We start from the raw sequence: 17,584 nt of genomic DNA, 5'->3' as shown, positions 1-17,584 counted from the left end.
TCGTATGTGATACTCGAAGAACGCTGTTGCCCATTCTCTGGTGATTCTCTTAATCGCCTTCTACATCTTCAGGAAGGGATAAGGTGGTGCTCTTCTAGGCCAACATTACAAGACTAATTGTTTGATGTTTGAAAAGATTCTTTTCTTTCCTTACAGCAATGCTATCCTCAGTACAGTTGCAAGTGTCAAGACGCCAAAAACAATACATACGCCTGTATCAGACACATCGCGGAGCGAATCGACAAGAAATATTGCCTCTTCGCTGACAATGAGGTGAGGAATCTAAATTAAACTAGTGGTCCAGCAGTAGTCGAAATTCGACTATAATTAATTGAAATTATAAATTTGAACATTATTATGGTTATATTGTCAAAGACTATTATACTTCTATAATCACAGATTTCGCCAAGACAACACTGTAGACAAATAATATTAAAGATAAACAAGATAAACAATATTAACCTATTTTCAATTTGACCACAGACTAAGCATTAACTAAAGTTTGACAACAAACAAAGAGTATATATACATATTGTGTGAAGTCGTCGTGGCCTAAAGGATAAGACGTCCGGTGCATTCGTATGTAGCGATGCACCGGTGTTCGAATCCCGCAGGCGGGTACCAATTTTTCTAATGAAATACGTACTCAACAAATGTTCACAATTGACTTCCACGGTGAAGGAATAACATCGTGTAATAAAAATCAAACCCGCAAAATTATTATTAGCGTAATTACTGGTGGTAGGACCTCTTGTGAGTCCACGCGGGTAGGTACCACTTCCCTGCCTATATCCGCCGTGAAGCAGTAATGCGTTTCGGTTCGAAGGGTGGGGCAGCCGTTGTAACTATACTGAGACCTCAGAACTTATATCTCAAGGTGGGTGGCGCGTTTACGTTGTAGATGTCTATGGGCTCCAGTAACCACTTAACATCAGGTGGGCTGTGAGCTCGTCCACCCATCTAAGCAATAAAAAAATGTGTGTGTGTCAAATACATGGCAGTGTAATGTTTTCTTTATTGATTTAATGTATCTTTTATGCATTATTTAAATAAAAAATTGCATTGTGCACTCCTTCTCTATATTCTCTATAAGTGTGAGAAATTTCATACTCCTCCGTCCGCGCAATTTCCGTAAAAAGGGGTACAAAGTTTTTGCTTCACGTATTAAGATATAGATGAATAAATTAGTACAATTTTACCAAATTCAATATTCAAATAAACCACTTGTATTTACAGAACTTCAGTGAAATGTACAACATAGCAGACGATCCTTTCGAATTGGAGAACATTGTGAACCACGTGTTTCCGGCGGTGAAGTACTGGTACAAGGAGATTCTAACGCGGATGCTGACCTGCTCCGGTGCTCATAATTGTGATCACCCATTGGAACCACTAATTAATATATTTTAGTATAGCTCCAACTTAATTTTCTCTCGATTACCACAATTCCAGAGTTAATGTGGGTAGTAGTAAAATTTGTTAATTGTGAAGAGGCTATTTTCATGTAACGACCACAAAAAAGAAAACCAGTAAAAATGACAAATTTTATTACAAAATAAATAAAACAGTTCATAAAATTAACCTAAAATATAACAATATCAAAAATACATCACAGTATGGCAGCTTAAACATCTTTAAAAACCTGTAACAAAAACGAAATTTACTGAATTAAATTAAAAAATAAGTTAACTGAATTAAAAATACACACTTGAAACATGAACCATTAGTATTGATACTGTGAAGCAGTAATGCGCTCTGATTATAAGGACAGACATTACACTATAAAATTGTAATACAGAACTAAGTGTCAATGCAACATTTAGAATACGCAATTTCAAAAAGGGCACATCTCTGAAAATGTAAAATGTTCAGGAAATGAAAAAACTGATTATTTCCTAAAGCAGTGTAAAATTTAAAATATTAACTTTTGAGATATATTTTAGTGTTAATTAGCAATTGAAAATCACTGGAATTATTATAAAATGGGTGTAGGTAAGCCTCAAAACTACATGTATATGAAAAAACGTATTTGACAAAATATGTGACATGTGCCCTTTTCGTAATTGCATATTCATTTACATTGATGGTGGGCTCCAGTAACCACTCAAAAAAAAATCACTCATCAGGTTAGCGATATTATGCTGGTCTGCCTACAAGGACAATAAAAATAATGGGCCGTGAGTTCGATTATTTGTCTAAAAGCAATAGTTTTTCATTTTCATTTCTTAAACATGTTATTCTTTATGGATGTTGTTTGTGAACACATAAAATATTACATGCCTCGGGATCAAACCATGGTCTATCGGTTTAAAATCGATCAAAAATTCCACTGAATGAATCAGAGAAATATATTTAACACAAATAGCTCCAAAAATAATATAATTAATTAGCATGTACCAATAACTAGAAACAGCTCGATATTAAAGAACATTTTTACTAGAAATTGTTTTTGATTTTAGAAATCGTCCATTTTTAATGTTCATGGTAGTTTCCTGCAGATAAATATTTATTATACAAACTAGCGACTCGCCCTCGCTTCGCTTCGGAAACTGTAGTTTATTATTGATTTCTCCACTATTTAATGGATGTTATTATACACATAAACCTTCCTCTTCAATCACTCTATCTATTCAAAAAAACCGCATCAAAATCCGTTGCGTAGTTTTAAAGACTTAAGCATACATAGGGACAGACAGATAGAAAGCGACTTTGTTTTATACTATGTAGTGATATTTGAACACAAAAACTTACTTTGAGATCCATGCAAATTCAGGTTACAGCCGGGACCTGCTGTCGATTTTGTAAACTAAAGTAATCTGTAACTTTGCTCTGGACGGCTACGTCGTCCTTGCTAACCAGAGGGCAGGGAAAGTATTTCTGGAAGCAATAGAAAAGTAAATCAAAGGCAAATTTGAAAAAGGCATCTCTTGGAAATATCAATTACCCCACTCCCCAGTGGGGGTTAGGTTCAAAGCTACAATAAAAGTTCACGATAGAAGTTGATAAGATATTGCAGTCAGCACAGCGATGCAAGTTTGAAGTCAACTTGAAAAAGGTTTTCAACGCAAATAAGCTTAACAGAATGGTGCATGTTATTGACAATGTCAACAGTAAAATAGTGATTGTAGATATCATGAGAACGCATATACCTGAACAGCTTTGACCCCGCCAGATATATCAACAGTGGGCACGACTTGTTTCGGTTTCAAAAATTTTATAAATCTTATCAATTCTGAAAAACTCGAATGTTCACTATATGGAATACCTGCAAGAAAAATTAAGATTAAGATAAACATTTTTGAAGTCGTCGTGGCCTAAAGGATAAGACGTCCGGTGCATTTGTGTTGAGTGATGTACCGGTGTTCGAATCCCAGGCGGGTACAATTTTTTCTAATAAAATGAAATACGTACTCAACAAATGTTCAGGATTGACTTCCACGGTGAAGAAATAACATCGTGAAATAAAAATCAAACCCGCAAAATTATAATTTGCGTAATTATTCGTGGTAGGACCTCTTGTGAGTCCGCGCGGGTAGGTACCACCACCCTGCCTATATCTGCCGTGAAACAGTAATGCGTTTCGGTTTGAAGGGCGGCGCAGCCGTCGTAACTATACTTGACATTTTAGAACTAATATCTCAAGGTGGGTGGCGCATTTACGTTATAGATGTTTATGGGCTCCAGTAAGCACTTAACATCAGGTGGGATCGTCCATCCATCTAAGCAATAAAAAAAACTCTGCTTTGCAAATGAATATTATTTGCTTTTTGTGTTGCCTAGTTAATTATTGTATGTGCTATACATATTTGAACCATAGCTTCGGACCTAGCCAGGTGGTCAAGGCAACCAATTTCATACACAAAAAATAACATCATAAATACTATTACTTGGGACCATTATTATTACGGGTAGATAATTTCAAACTTAATGAAACTGTATAATTATGGCAGTAGTTGTAATAGTAATAGGGTCAAAAACACAACACTAAAATGAGGCAAATATCTGTGTCGCATTCAGACTGCAAGAGAATGAGATAAATACTTTCGTGGCATGAACTGTACAGAATTTTTTGACATCAAACTCAATAGTAAATCAACTGATAAGTATAGAAAAGCTTAGGATGATCTTTTTACACCCTGTATATGATAATGTATCTACTTGAAAAATCTATCAAGTCATTAATGAGTATGCAGCTCTGGCCAATTCATCTTCTAATCTTTATTTAACACTAGTTGACCCGGCAGACTTCGTAGTACCTCAGTCGAGAAATAAAAGACCAGAACTTTTGTATAAAATAAACTTAAAACAAACAAAAGGAATCCGTCCGACGGGGGACACATCAAAGTGAAAACAAAATTGTTATTTTTATTTAGTTCCGAGCATTTTCACATTTATCTACCTTTTAAACCATCTCTGGACTTCCACAAATAATTCAAGACCAAAATTTGTCAAATCGGTCCAGCCGTTCTCGAGTTTTAGCGAGACTAACGAACAGCAATTAATCTTTATATATACAGATTCCCACATAGTCAAATATACATAACATTATAAAGTACATAATATTATTATATAGCTAAGCGCTTACCGTGTATAGTGACAAAGTCCTTTTCGACGCACGAATTCTTTCCGTTCTCCCATCCACTGGGTTTGAAGGCCACGACCTCACTGAATGTACCTTTGAGGCTGTCCAGATAACTCCGTAATTTCTGGGAAACAAAAAACTCGATGTACCTATTCTAAATCTTTAAACTATAATGCCCAGTCGTGCTAGACTATCGCAAAAGATGCATCAGTTATGAGTGTTAATTAAAAAAAAAAAAAAAAGAGTTTAAAAAAAACTACCAAAATACGCTTTTATAGAAAATCCAACTAAAAAATAGAAAATAAATTTTAATAAATTTGAATTAAAAATAGTGTAAGAAAAAATTATTTTATTGTAAAAAAAGCGTGGGGTGCTTTTTAGGATACGAGGGCTGCACTAAAAGTATCGGGAATGGAATATTTCCACTGTTCCTGTCATATTAAAATCTTTTTAATTGAAAACTCCTTGGTTTTAAAAATCGAATACCATTAATTTATTTAAAAAAAGATTCTCGGTCTTGTCACAAGGTTTTGTCAAACTTGTTTAGTCGTTGAGAAAATGGAATTGACTCGAGAAAATTCAAGAGCGATGATTTATTATGACTTTCGAAGTGGTTTAACACAAAAACAGTGTGTTGACCGGATGATTTCTGCATTTGGTGATGAAGCCCCATCTAAAACCACAATTTATCGCTGGTTTGCTGAGTTTCAACGTGGACGTGTCAAGCTCAGTGATGATCCCCGTCAAGGTCGTCCAAAAACTGCAGTCACCCAAGAAAACGTTGATGCTGTGCGTAAGCTGATTGAGGAAGATCGACATGTGACATACCGCGAAATTCAGGCAACTTTAGACATTGGTATGAGTCAAATACAAATAATCTTGCATGAACAATTAGGTGTAAAAAAGTTGTTTTCCCGATGGATACCGCATTCGCTCTGTGAAGAGCAAAAAGCGGCTCGCGTTACTTGGTGCGTCAGAACTCTCGAAAGATTCCACGCAGGATCCTCAAATGCTGTATACAACATTGTATCAGGTGACGAATCCTGGATATACGCGTACAAACCCGAAACAAAAAACCAGTCACGAGTTTGGGTATTCGAAAATGAGTTAAAGCCAACAAAAATTGTTCGTTCACGGAGTGTTGCAAAAAAAATGGTGGCCACGTTTGTCTCCAAAACCGGCCATGTTACGACTATTCCTCTTGAGGGACAAAGAACGGTTAACGCAGAATGGTATGCTAGCATTTGTTTGCCACAGGTCGTTTCTGAACTCCGTAAAGAGAACTGCAACCGCCTCATCATCCTCCATCACGACAATGCGAGTTCTCACACCGCGCACAGAACAAAAGAGTTTTTAGAGCAAGAAAACATAGAATTATTAGACCATCCGCCGTACAGCCCCGACCTAAGCCCTAATGATTTCTATACTTTCCCTAAAATAAAGAATAAATTGCGTGGACAGAGATTTTCATCACCTGAAGAAGCTGTGGACGCCTACAAAACGGCCATTTTGGAGACCCCAACTTCCGAATGGAATGGTTGCTTCAATGATTGGTTCCATCGTATGGAAAAATGTGTCAAATTTCGCGGAGAATACTTCGAAAAGCAATAAATACATTTTTAAATAGTAATGTTGTGTCACTTCGTTAATTCCCGAAATTTTCAGTGCCGCCTAGGTATTATCAAAATAACCCTTCTACTCATATCTGTTCATAAAATATTTATAACTACTGATACCATGCACCCCACGCTTTTTTTACAATAAACTCATTTTTTCTTACACTATTTTTAATTCAATTTTTTTTTTTTTTTAGTATGAATTCAGTTTTGAATTTTTTTTTTATAAATATTTTATTGTCATGGTCCTTAATAAGTATTCCAAATTTCGTTAATCCGACGTTTTGAAGGGGGTCAAAATCATGTTCAAAGATTCCTTTACTAACATACATACGTCTGAAGCTAATAAAAGCGTATTAATATTATAACTCCGTGTAGACGAGGCAGAACTGGCGTAAAAGACAGATTGAAGATATCACGTCAGTCACATATCCCAGACCCATCTAAAGATTGGGACTCAACGATTTTTTCAAATTCAACTTTATACCAATACGCATATGATATGTTATTGCTTACCTCATGCGTAAGATCCCTCATGGGCACCACATGCAACTGGCAAGATTGCGGAGGCGAGTGGGAGAAGCTTTGTCCCTCGACGACCTTTAAGATCCTGTCTTTTTCGGGACACGCCCAGACAGTACAGCCGACGCGACGAGCGATACCGAGGAAAAACTTTTCTTTACCTTAAAAAAAAATTAAGATTTTATTATTAATTAATGTAATGTAAGAAGATGTATGGAAATTGTAGTGCAAGGTAGAGGGGGAAGAGGTCGACCGAAGAAGACATGGATGGAGTGTGTGAATGACGATATGAGAGAGAGAGAGGAGTGAGTGTTGAGATGACGGCTGATAGAAGAGAATGGAAGAGAAAAATTAGCTGTGCCGACCCCACATAGTGGGATAAGGTGGAGAAAAAGAAGATTATTAACTAATTTAATTATTATTAAGATTTTTAGAAAAATCCGCCCTAAACGTGTAATTTATATTTCTATACAGTATAACCTATAACCGGAGATATAGGGTCTACAGAGGAAGTAGTTTTCTGTGGAATTGTTCGAGATGACCGTTATGTTTATATAAGTCGTTGTGAGCCTAAAGGATAAGACGTCCGGTGCAATCGTTTTGAGCGATGCATCGGTGTTTGAATCCCAGGCGAGTACCAATTTTTCTAATGAAATACGTACTCAACTAATGTTCACGATTGACTTCCACGGTGAAAGAATAACATCGTGTATAATAACCGGCAAACTTCTTGAGCATTTGTTGACGTAGTGGGGGTAAGTTTGCGCATGGTACACTCACGTGCAAAAACATTATTTACTTTGCGTCATAATGCTATTAAATTATTAAAATCAACATATGTATTTATTTATATATTTATTAGAACATCAACAAAACATATAGGTTAATAATTGTAATAATTTAATCTTGGGGTAAAATAGATATTCCTTCTATTAAGTCAAAACTAGAGCTGTTGCCAGGTCTTCGTTCAGTTGAAGCGAAGCTGGTTTTTGTAATTTTTTTTTCGTTATCATAATCTTGACCATCATCATCATCACTGTTTTCATCACCCGAGTCGCTATCATCGTGATGAGTCGACATAGGGCTCATTGGCGTAGTTTACAACTCGGTCGATTCGGTCTTCTTTTTTGTCTATAATTAATTATTTTTTGAAGATATTCGATTCGTAGTAATCGAATGTTACTTTTTTCATTTACCAGCTTCCGATTATTTTCTGTTCTTTTTTTCCATCTGAAGCCTAGCTCTTTCATAATTCGTCGTAAGCTTCATTCCGAGCCATTAAAATTTATATCTTCTTTAAATTTTTCGAAGCCTTTCTACGATACGGAGTTTCGCTGCTTGTTACGTAGTTATTATGATTACATCTTTTTATTACAGATTGAACGAAACTATCCATTCCGGTAACTTTCTTCTTCCCTGATCTTTTCTTACCCGGAGTCCGAAACACGGCGAGCAAGCCAGAGCCTTTAGCTTCGTTAATAATGCACCTAACAGTACTCACTGATGTTTTTGTTGCTTCCGAAGTCTGTTTTAATTTTTCCATATCATTCTTCCCCTGTTTTATAATGAAGCAATATACGTCGTACACAAATTTTCTACCCTTTCTTTTAAGTACTACACCAGTTTGTCACGGCATAGTGTATGTTTTATAAAAAATCAACAAACACTCATCAAATAGCAATGGCAACAAAGTCCACAAGCAATTATAACAAATAACTTAACGATTAATAACGATAGACTTTCCACTGTACGCAAGCGTACTTTTGGGAGCAAGCGGAATGAGGGCGCGGTGCGGGACGCAAGGTTCGACTGATCTACCAATAACGCGCTCGATACGATTTCCCCTGCCGTCGCGCCTCACCCTCACCACCAAAGTGATCTAAAATTCGGTTCTGCGCAGTCAAGGTCATTTGCTCAAGAAGTTTGCCGATTACTATAATAAAAATCGAAACCCGAAAAATTATAATTTGCGTAATTACTGGTGGTAGGACCTCTTGTGAGTCCGCACGGGTAGGTACCACCACCCTGCTTATTTCTACCGTGAAGCAGTAATGCATTTCGGTGTGAAGGGTGGGGCAGCCATTGTAACTATACTTGAGACCTTAGAACTTAACTCGAGGTGGGTGGCGCATTTACTTTGTAGATGTCTATGGGTTCCAGTAACCACTTAACACCAGGTGAGTTGTGAGCTGGTCTACCCATCTAAGCAATAAAAAAATATGATATCATCACACCACCCGCCACCAGAGTAGGGCCCATTATTACTATAATAATGGTTACACTGCCTGGGGCCAGATAGCAAGTAGAGTAGGGGGGGTTCCCGCAGTCAACATTACAATACGACTCGAAGCGTCACTCTGAGAGCGCCCGACCGGCGTGTCGTCCAGGCCATCGTCAATAACCAACAACACCGGCCTCCTTTTTTTCCCTACCTGTTCTAGTAACGTCGAGGGGTTATTCTAGATTCACCGAACTAGTAGGTGAGCTCACGAGGCTCAAACCGAGAGTGTTGCTAACACTGGCCCTAGCAAGAGCAGTGCTTCGCAGAATCTACCACCGGATAGGAAATGCGACCCACTGAAAAGATCCGGCGAGAAACTATGTGGGCGCGGCCGGTCTCCCCGGTACGGACCATTGTAAGATATCCTGAGGATAATACACTGAGTTTCTTCCTGGATCTTCTCAGTGGGTCGCGATCCCGATGGAGTGAACGATTCACCTATACCCTGCTCTTTCTGGGGGATTTTAGAAAGTACGTTAAGGATAAGCCCCGTGAGTTCGCCCACTAGTGCCACTTTCATTCTTATCACTCTTTTTATTTATTTATTTTTATTGATTAGATGGGTGGACGAGCTCACAGCCCACCTGGTGTTAAGTGGTTATTGGAGCCCATAGACATCCACAACGTAAATGCGCCACCCACCTTCAGATGTAAGTTCTAAGGTCTCAAGTATAGTTACATATAGTTGTATAAATAAATATATTTACATATCTCTATTTAAACCACGTCACAAATCAATCAATGTCACTATTTAATTGAGTAGTTAAAATGAAATTTTTCAACATTCACCTATCGTATAAGTACCGCACACGATAAGCACCGATGAAAACTTTTTCCCGGCACTCTCCAAGTTCGTCTTCTTCTGTTTCAAAATCTGTAAAGCCATTTCTAAGCTCTGGTCTTGCGTAGGGAAGTCGTAACGTGGATTGCAATAACTGAAAATTAGTTTGAACACAAATTACAATCATAATTTTTTTATTGCCCTTGTAGGCAGACCAGCATACGGCCCAGCTGATGGTGAGTGGTTACCGTCGCCCATGGACTTCAGCAATGCCAGGGGCAGAGCCAAGCCGCTGCCTACCGCTTAATACTCTCCACAAGCCTCTTTTGAAGAAGGACATGTCATAACGCTCGAGAAACACCGTGGAAAGGGGGAGCTCATTCCATAGCCGAATGGTAGGTGGTACGTAAATTATTTTCTATATATGCATATTACTAGCTTAAACTGAGTATTCTTGTTTCACAAGTAACTGAGCAATTTTTTTGGTTTATTAAACTGGCCAAAGAAATGAAGCTCATACAGTCAAACCTTTAGATGAAAGAGCAGTCATTTCAAACCTTTGGAATAAAGAGCAGAGTCATTAATATTGTAAGAAAAGTTACAATGAAACTGCACGAATTTAAATTAAATGGAATTAAACGAGGTAACTCGCACTGATGGTAGGGCGTACGGTTAGCGCACACGGGGCGGTACCATCATCCTTTATATTTCTGCCGCGAAGCAGTAGTGCGTTCCAATTTTATGGGTGGGGCAGTCATATCTCTAGCTGGGTGGTCGCTCGGACACCTCATCGCTAAATAAATAAATAACTGTCACCCGGGCCCAAATTAGGATTCCCTGGGTAACATGGGTAACTGAGACTGACATACATACTTATACACAAGTATATACATATCGACGCTTGAAAGGCAAACGTGACTAAGCGACAATGCGTCAACTTTACAGTAGACTAATTTAAAGTTGAAATACCTGAAAAAAATTCTATATTAACGAATCTAGCTGTAGGATTGAAATGATTTTAATAGACCTAGAAATATATTGTTTTTGCGCATCGGATATGGTTATTGCCTATCATTTATGTACAAAGCAGTTATTGTCGCTTAGTCACGTTTGCCTTTCAAGTGTCGATATATAAATTATAAACAGTCAGACAAAAAAAACCTGCTCATCACACGGATATTTGCCCGATCCGGGAATCGAACCCACGAACCTCAGCGCAAGTCAGGGCCACAACTGCACCACCGAGTCAGCAGGTAAGTGAGACTCGAGCCCTTTCAACTATCACGACGAACAAAATTGACACTAACGTCGTATCCAAATAGACGGTGTGAATATCCTTATTCCAAAATATAGGGTACGACTCCATCGTGTGCGATGCACGAAAATCGCCAGTGTGTAGCAACGTCTTCCCGTTGGGCAGCGTAAACACTAGCATCAAGGCCCCGGGGCAGCTGCAAAAACAACCGGACAATATTACGTTAGCATTTTATTAGACGTTGACGAAACAGAAGAGCTTAAGCTATAATAAATATTTACTAAAAATCACGCCCCGTTATCTGGTCCCGTGCCAAGCTCGTAAAGAGCTTGTGTTATAGGTACCAGATAACAGAAATAAATGTAAGATTTTTATTATATATATTTAATATACCACCAGGTATATAATTCTAATATACTACTACCAGGTAGGACCTCTTGTGAGTCCGCGCGGGTAGGTAACACCACCCTGCATATTTCTGCCGTGAAGCAGTAATGCGTTTCAGTTTGAAGGGCGGGGCAGCCCTTGCATTATAAAAAAGACCTTAGAGCTCATGACTCAAGGTGGGTGGTGGCATTTACGTGTAGATAAGTGTGGGCTCCAGCAACCACTTGACACCAGGTGGGCTGTGAGCTCGTCCACCCATCTTAACAATAAACAAATAAAAGTAACTAACGCTGTCCGGGGCATAATCCTTTGCACCCTTTTTTGGGAATTAACAAACAACTATCACTCTACTCACTCCTTTTTTTCTTACATATTCTCGTAACCTCGAAGAGTTATTCTAGATTCACCGATCTAGTAGGTGAGCTCACGGGGCTCCAACCGGGAGTGTTGCTAATACTGGCCCTAGCAACAGTAGTGCTTTGCAGAATCTACCACCGGATCAGAAACGCGACCCACTGAGAAGTTCCGGCCAGAAACTCAGTGAGCTGTGTCTATGGGTGAATTTACTCGTCGAGCCCTTCATCGCCAGCGACGGGCTCGGCGAGGACGGTGACCGGACACACTCCACAATCGACACCTAACTTATATACCTGATAAATATGTACTTAATGGAACACACTCTACTCGATGTGTCCAATGAGACATTATCTGATCCTGCAATAGCAGCAGATTACTCTCGATTTAAAAACAATCACGTCCATCAGTCGCTTCATCGTTAGGCGAAAGATCGAACCCACAACAAAAACGCTTTTATAACATTCGATTTTTATAAATATAAAGCGCTTACTGATTAGCGTCAACAGCCGTTATTTCGACGCCGTCGATTCGGATCGTTTCGTCGATGCTTATAACGTGAATGCTCTTCGGGTTCACGCCTAACCGTGATATACAGAGATCCGCTGGAATAGTTCCAAAACACCATATTACCAAGGAAATTCATAGCCGTCGTGCTTTGCGGTTTGAAAGGTAGAACAGTTATTATCTTTCTATATACATATCGAAGGGTGAAAGGCTACATATTTGGTTCAAGCGACATTTTGCTTGATATGCGACATATATCTTTGTAATTAAAGGTTCATTTTATTTGGCATTACTATCAAGAATTCGACGCTTTTAATTGTACTTCAATTAAGTTTACCCCATTCAAATAGGCGAAGTTTTTTTGTTGTGATATTTTATCCAAATTTTAAACTTTAAAAGGCTCTCCTGTAAAGTTGCAAAAATGTCGCTTATACCAAATATCCATTCCCCCTTTAATATATATAAAAGTCGATGCATGTATATTCCCTGTGGACTACGAAAGAGCTGCGTTGGATCAATGATGAGATCAAGTTGGAACAGAAGTTGGTAATGTTGACTCTGGTCTAATATTGCGGCTTACAATAGTGGATCAAAGAAAACAGCATCGGATATCCGAATATTCAGGAGCGTACCTGTTATTCTTGAACAGAATAGTTGTTTATTAAAGCTTTTCTTCAAACCAGTGTAGTGATCGGAGTGAAAATGGGTCAGAAAATAATGCTTCACGTTTGGTATGTCCCCATATGAAAATGCATCAACCGCGAAATAAGTCCCTGGAAATTTAAAGTTATTAGTTTTCACATAGACGCACAGGTGAACAAGCTTCTCGTTAATATCGAGACTGGTGTAAAAATTTGCCATAAATCCTTAAAAATTGTAAGAGCTGTAACTTTTTTAAAGTTGATAGTTTTTTTTATGATTGAAGGGTTACTGGTGGACACGTGGGCGAGCAAAGGCTCAGCCAGGATAAGTGGGATTTGCTAACAGCTGGCCGAGCGCCTCCGAAGGAGACCTAACAACTCAAGAGCAACTGCTTCGCGAATGAATCTACTACCGGATCGGAATCGCGACCCGCTGAGAAGATCCGGCGAGAAACTCAGCGGGCTGATGTATGGGTTAGGTTGCACGTCGACCTCTTTGTCGAGTTCGACGAGTACGGTAACCGGGGTCCCTAAGCCCGCTCCTAGTATTAGAGCTGAAGGCGTCAATGTTGATGGTCTCGAAGCTATGTTGAAGCTCAACCTCGTGGACGAATATACAAACATTTTCGTTAAGATTTCAGACGAACTCAAAAAACTTTTGCACTTATATTCGTAATTCACCAATTGCAACTTAATTTATTCAGGACCTTCTACATCAGATTCTTTTGGTTTGTAAACTAACCTGCAACGATTTTATGATGTGGTATACTTCTTGGAGAAATCGATGTACGATTGGATTTAGATTTTGCTGGTAAACTGAAATTTAGTGTCTCGATTCCTTTCCTGGGCCAGTGGGCGCTTGCGCTTTCATTTCTTACTTTAGCAGACTGTACATGAGGTGTTTCGGTTCTTATTATTTTGACATCTTGACTCCGCGGAGATATAATCTCTCGTCTTATAGACGTAGTTTTAACGGACCTTGGAGATTCATTGTTTCTGTCGTTTACTTTGCACAGCGTCCTTCTATTGGTATCACCGACACAAGAATTCTTACTCATCGCCCTCACACTAGCCACATTTCCTATTTGATCAGCATTTGTATCTTCCCCTTTTAGACTAAAAACATTAACAATCTTAGGGAGGAAATCATGAATCGATTTCTGTTTCAATTTAGTACTCGCAAAATTTCCATTATTCAACGTGGCGTCGAGTAATCTTCTTTTATTCCCTTTCCAACTGTCGTAAATAATTTTTCGTTTCTCTAATTTATAATTTGGCGGTTGGACAGTGACATGTCCGAATTTCTCAATGGCATTTGTTTTCAAAATTAGAACTCTAGAGTCGTCCGTATCGTCTTCTAAGTTAGGTCTTTTTCTAATTTCTAAATTAACTAAAACCTTTTTAGTTTCACCTGTGACACTTTTATGCATATCATCAAATTCGTAATCGCTCAACGATTTCGAATTTTCAATTAAGTCACAATTAACATTAACATTATTATGTTCGTAATTGAAAACGATACGTTTGATTGCGCAGCTTTTCGAGTTTACATCAACAGCCTCGTTGTTTGTTAGAGCAAACGATATGCCTATAAGTGGTTGGCGACTAAAACTACCTCTTAAAATCACTGTATCGTCGCTTTTTTTCTGGGTATCGTGAATATACGTGTCCGTGCTTAATTCCGAGGAACTTGACAAAAGTGATTTACCATTGTGCAGTGGCAGACAATTGTCGACAATTACAGTAGTACCATCAATACTCGGAACTAAGTTATCTTTTGGGCGTTTCTCATTTTTTTCATCACACGTAAAATCTATATCTATCGTGTCTGTAGCATCTAGAACACTGTTCACTGATTTTGTTGTGCAAGCCGGTTGTTGACCAATTTCGGGGTTTACGTTTTCCAGTACCAAAGTAATTACAGATGTTCCAGGTTCCTAAAATCGAATTTCCTAATTTCTAGCGAATGCCATTATTATGATGTGTTAGTAAAATTATTTAATATAATTTCATTTTTTTTGCTGTAGATAGTAGGGCCTTCCTGATGGGTGATTCTCGTGGTAGAACCTCTTGTGAGTCCGCGCGGGTAGGTCCCACCGCCTTGCCTATTTCTGCCGTGAAGCAATAATGCGTTTCGGTTTCAAGGGTGGGGCAGCCGTTGTAACTATACTTGAGACCTTAGAACTTATATCTCAAGGTGGTTGGGGCATTTACATTGTAGATGTCTATGGGCTCCAGTAACCGCTTAACACCAGGTGGGCTGTGAGCTCGTCCACCCATCTAAGCAATAAAAAAATTTGTTAAATGGTTAACGAGTATATCACGCCAGAAATGCCACCGCCCACTGCTATCAAACCAGAACAAGTGCTCTGTAGCAGAATTAGGCGAAATGGTGGTGTTGGTGATATAATACCCTACCAGTAATCTTACATTAAATTGTCTGCATAGAAAAATTACAATTGGAGTGATGAATAGTGCATGCCAGCTGGAGTTCGCCACACATATATTAATAATAATTACATATAATGTAATAATCTTTACTGGTGGTAGGACCTCTTGTGAGTCCGCACGGGTAGGTACCACCACCCTGCCTATTTCTGCCGTGAAGCAGTAATGCGTTTCGGTTTGAAGGGAGGGGCAGCTGTTGTAACTAAACTTGAGACCTTAGAACTTATATCTCAAGGTGGGTGGCGCATTTACGTTGTGGATGTCCATGAGCTCCAGTAACCACTTAACGCCAGGTGGGCTGTGAGCTCGTCCACCGATCTAAGCAATAAAAAAAATTATATGCTGTTGCTGCGTCACATTTACTAGAGCAATTTAAGAAACCACATTTTTTGACCACAAATTTAGTTTGAGACAGATTGGAGGCCCATGAAATTCTGTTTTCTACTCCTCTAGATAAAATGCAGCAAACAAAAGGAAACATAACATAAGAGCAGTCTTCTATTACATATTGGCAGCACTCTATTAAAAACTATATTGGAAGGCAGCGGCCTGGCTCTGCCACTGGCATTGCTGAAGTCCATGGGCGACAGTATCCACTCACCATCAGGTGCGCCGTATGCTCGTCTGCCTACAAGAGCAATAAAAAAAAAAAAATATTATACATACTCATCTTCAAAAAATAATTTGTTTTATCATTTTACAATAAATTTCAATTATCCTTCTTTAACTAAGCCCCCAAAACTTACTTGAGTGTTGCAAGAAAGAGCAAATAAAATTTATAAAATATGTTTGTTATAGAGATCAATACAACAGTTCTCTTGTCAAATATTAGTTATGTCAAATGCAATATTTGAATACAGGTACATAAGTTGTTAAACAGTAAATATAGTGATTCAGGTAATTCAGTAATGTTACAAGATTTATCTCATGCAATTTCAATCATATGTGAAAAAGTGATGTACCTAGTGTTAGTTGTGAAAAAGTATATGATTGAAAAAGTGCAAAATCTTGATCCTTGTTTGAATTTTTTTTTACCTTTGATGACTTTTGGTGCTCATTAACCTTGTTGCGAGAAGTTCCCAGAGACAGTGAAATATTACTGACCATAGAATTCTGTTAAAGAAAAACAATTAATGTTCTTGGTCACTTTATTAAAAAAAAAAAAAGGTGCATTATCCAAAGCCAAGCAATCTTACATTGTACTTGTCTATCCAACTCTTATTAATAGAATTTACAAGTAAAAAACCATAACCTCTTCCAATTAAAACTGCTTTATTACTTAATTTGTTTTTTTAATTAATGATGTGGTTTTATGTACCAGCCCTGCCAGTTTCTGTCACAAAACAGCAATGGAATACAGTTTGAAAGGTTGGACAGCTGTTAGACTTCGTGTTTGAAGGTCACAAGCATTCACATGGTAATGTTTATGGGCCCCAGTAACCAGTTAAGACCAGGCAGAGTGGAAGCTCATTCACATGCAAAAAAAATGAAAGTACTGAAAAATATATCACATTGATACTGTGTATCAAATTAACTATGGGTAACATACTAACAAAAAAAAGTTAAATACAGATAGTTTTCATAAATTGTGGATTTTTTTTATAGGTAGTTGTAACTTGAATGAACATGAATGCCTTAAGAAACTGAAGCCCTGCTTGCTTCCTTTTGAGATTAATCACTAAAGATTCAAATTTAAAAAATTCAGTGTCTGTAATGAAGAAATTATGCATTATAATTTGAGTTGTTGTTTTGGAATTAAACTTCGCTAGAAGTAATAGTGTTCTGTGATTAAACCTCTCGACTTTTTTGAATCTAATCATAGATTATACACTTAATATATTTAAATCTAATGATGCACGATCAAATACAAATGTTGATGTCTATGGACTCCAGGAAACAATTATATCATCAAGTGACATTGAACTCGCCTACTCATATTAACTAGTAAAAAGTATGAATATGTAGTCTGAATATGTGTCTGAAACATACACAATACAATTTGTTTACCACTCACTTGTGTTAATGTGTTGTTGAAATTTGATTTTTTGTATCTTCGCGGGTTCAAGAGAGAAGGCACAAAATTATTAATATCGTCACCCTTATTCATTATTTTTGTTACCATGTATTGAATTGTATTAATTTTCATGAAAATAGCATTTTTTGCACACAAAAAATTATCTATTATGTATGTACAACATTTGTTATTGTTG

The 17,584-nt window shown here is 37.9% G+C and overlaps 2 protein-coding genes across 3 annotated transcripts in view; one reads left to right on the top strand and one right to left on the bottom strand.

The window, feature by feature from the left end:
• The window catches only part of LOC114246751 (N-acetylglucosamine-6-sulfatase), a 19,964-nt gene extending 17,521 nt beyond the window's left edge, over positions 1-2,443 (top strand). The window contains exons 9-10 of the mRNA XM_028179427.2: positions 157-273; positions 1,237-2,443. Coding sequence (XP_028035228.2) covers positions 157-273; positions 1,237-1,410 — 291 coding nt within the window. The 3' untranslated portion in view covers positions 1,411-2,443. The remainder of the gene's footprint in view (positions 1-156; positions 274-1,236) is intronic.
• Positions 1,531-17,584, bottom strand: LOC114246750 (uncharacterized). 2 transcript variants are annotated; one of them, XM_089734005.1, is made up of 12 exons: positions 17,389-17,584; positions 16,410-16,487; positions 13,669-14,863; positions 12,918-13,058; positions 12,272-12,383; positions 11,090-11,233; positions 9,791-9,936; positions 6,715-6,881; positions 4,586-4,706; positions 3,150-3,265; positions 2,752-2,877; positions 1,531-1,642 (listed from the first exon to the last, which is right to left on the bottom strand). In XM_089734005.1, exons 1-11 carry the CDS (start codon positions 17,518-17,520, stop codon positions 2,770-2,772), a joined length of 2,460 nt encoding a protein of 819 aa, XP_089590131.1. In that variant the 5' UTR covers positions 17,521-17,584; the 3' UTR covers positions 1,531-1,642; positions 2,752-2,769. The 2 variants fall into 2 exon arrangements, with proteins under 2 accessions (XP_089590131.1, XP_089590132.1); XM_089734006.1 differs by lacking the exon at positions 16,410-16,487 and having other exon boundaries at positions 17,389-17,571.

The sequence above is a fragment of the Bombyx mandarina genome, chromosome 16 (genome assembly GCF_030267445.1).
Source record: "Bombyx mandarina strain Sakado chromosome 16, ASM3026744v2".
Classification (NCBI taxonomy): Eukaryota; Metazoa; Arthropoda; class Insecta; order Lepidoptera; family Bombycidae; genus Bombyx; species Bombyx mandarina.
This window is presented reverse-complemented; position numbering and strand designations above follow the sequence as displayed.

What these genes read in the sequence shown, in the direction of transcription:
- LOC114246750 (XM_089734005.1), bottom strand. Translation starts at nt 17,520, where the DNA reads ATGAAAATTAATACAATTCAATACATGGTAACAAAAATAATGAATAAG. An exon ending in TGAGGGATCTTACGCATGAG is followed by an intron (nt 4,707 to 6,714) that starts GTAAGCAATAAC and finishes TTTGTTTCCCAG; the next exon opens with AAATTACGGAGTTATCTGGA. An exon ending in GGACTTTGTCACTATACACG is followed by an intron (nt 3,266 to 4,585) that starts GTAAGCGCTTAG and finishes TTTTTCTTGCAG; the next exon opens with GTATTCCATATAGTGAACAT.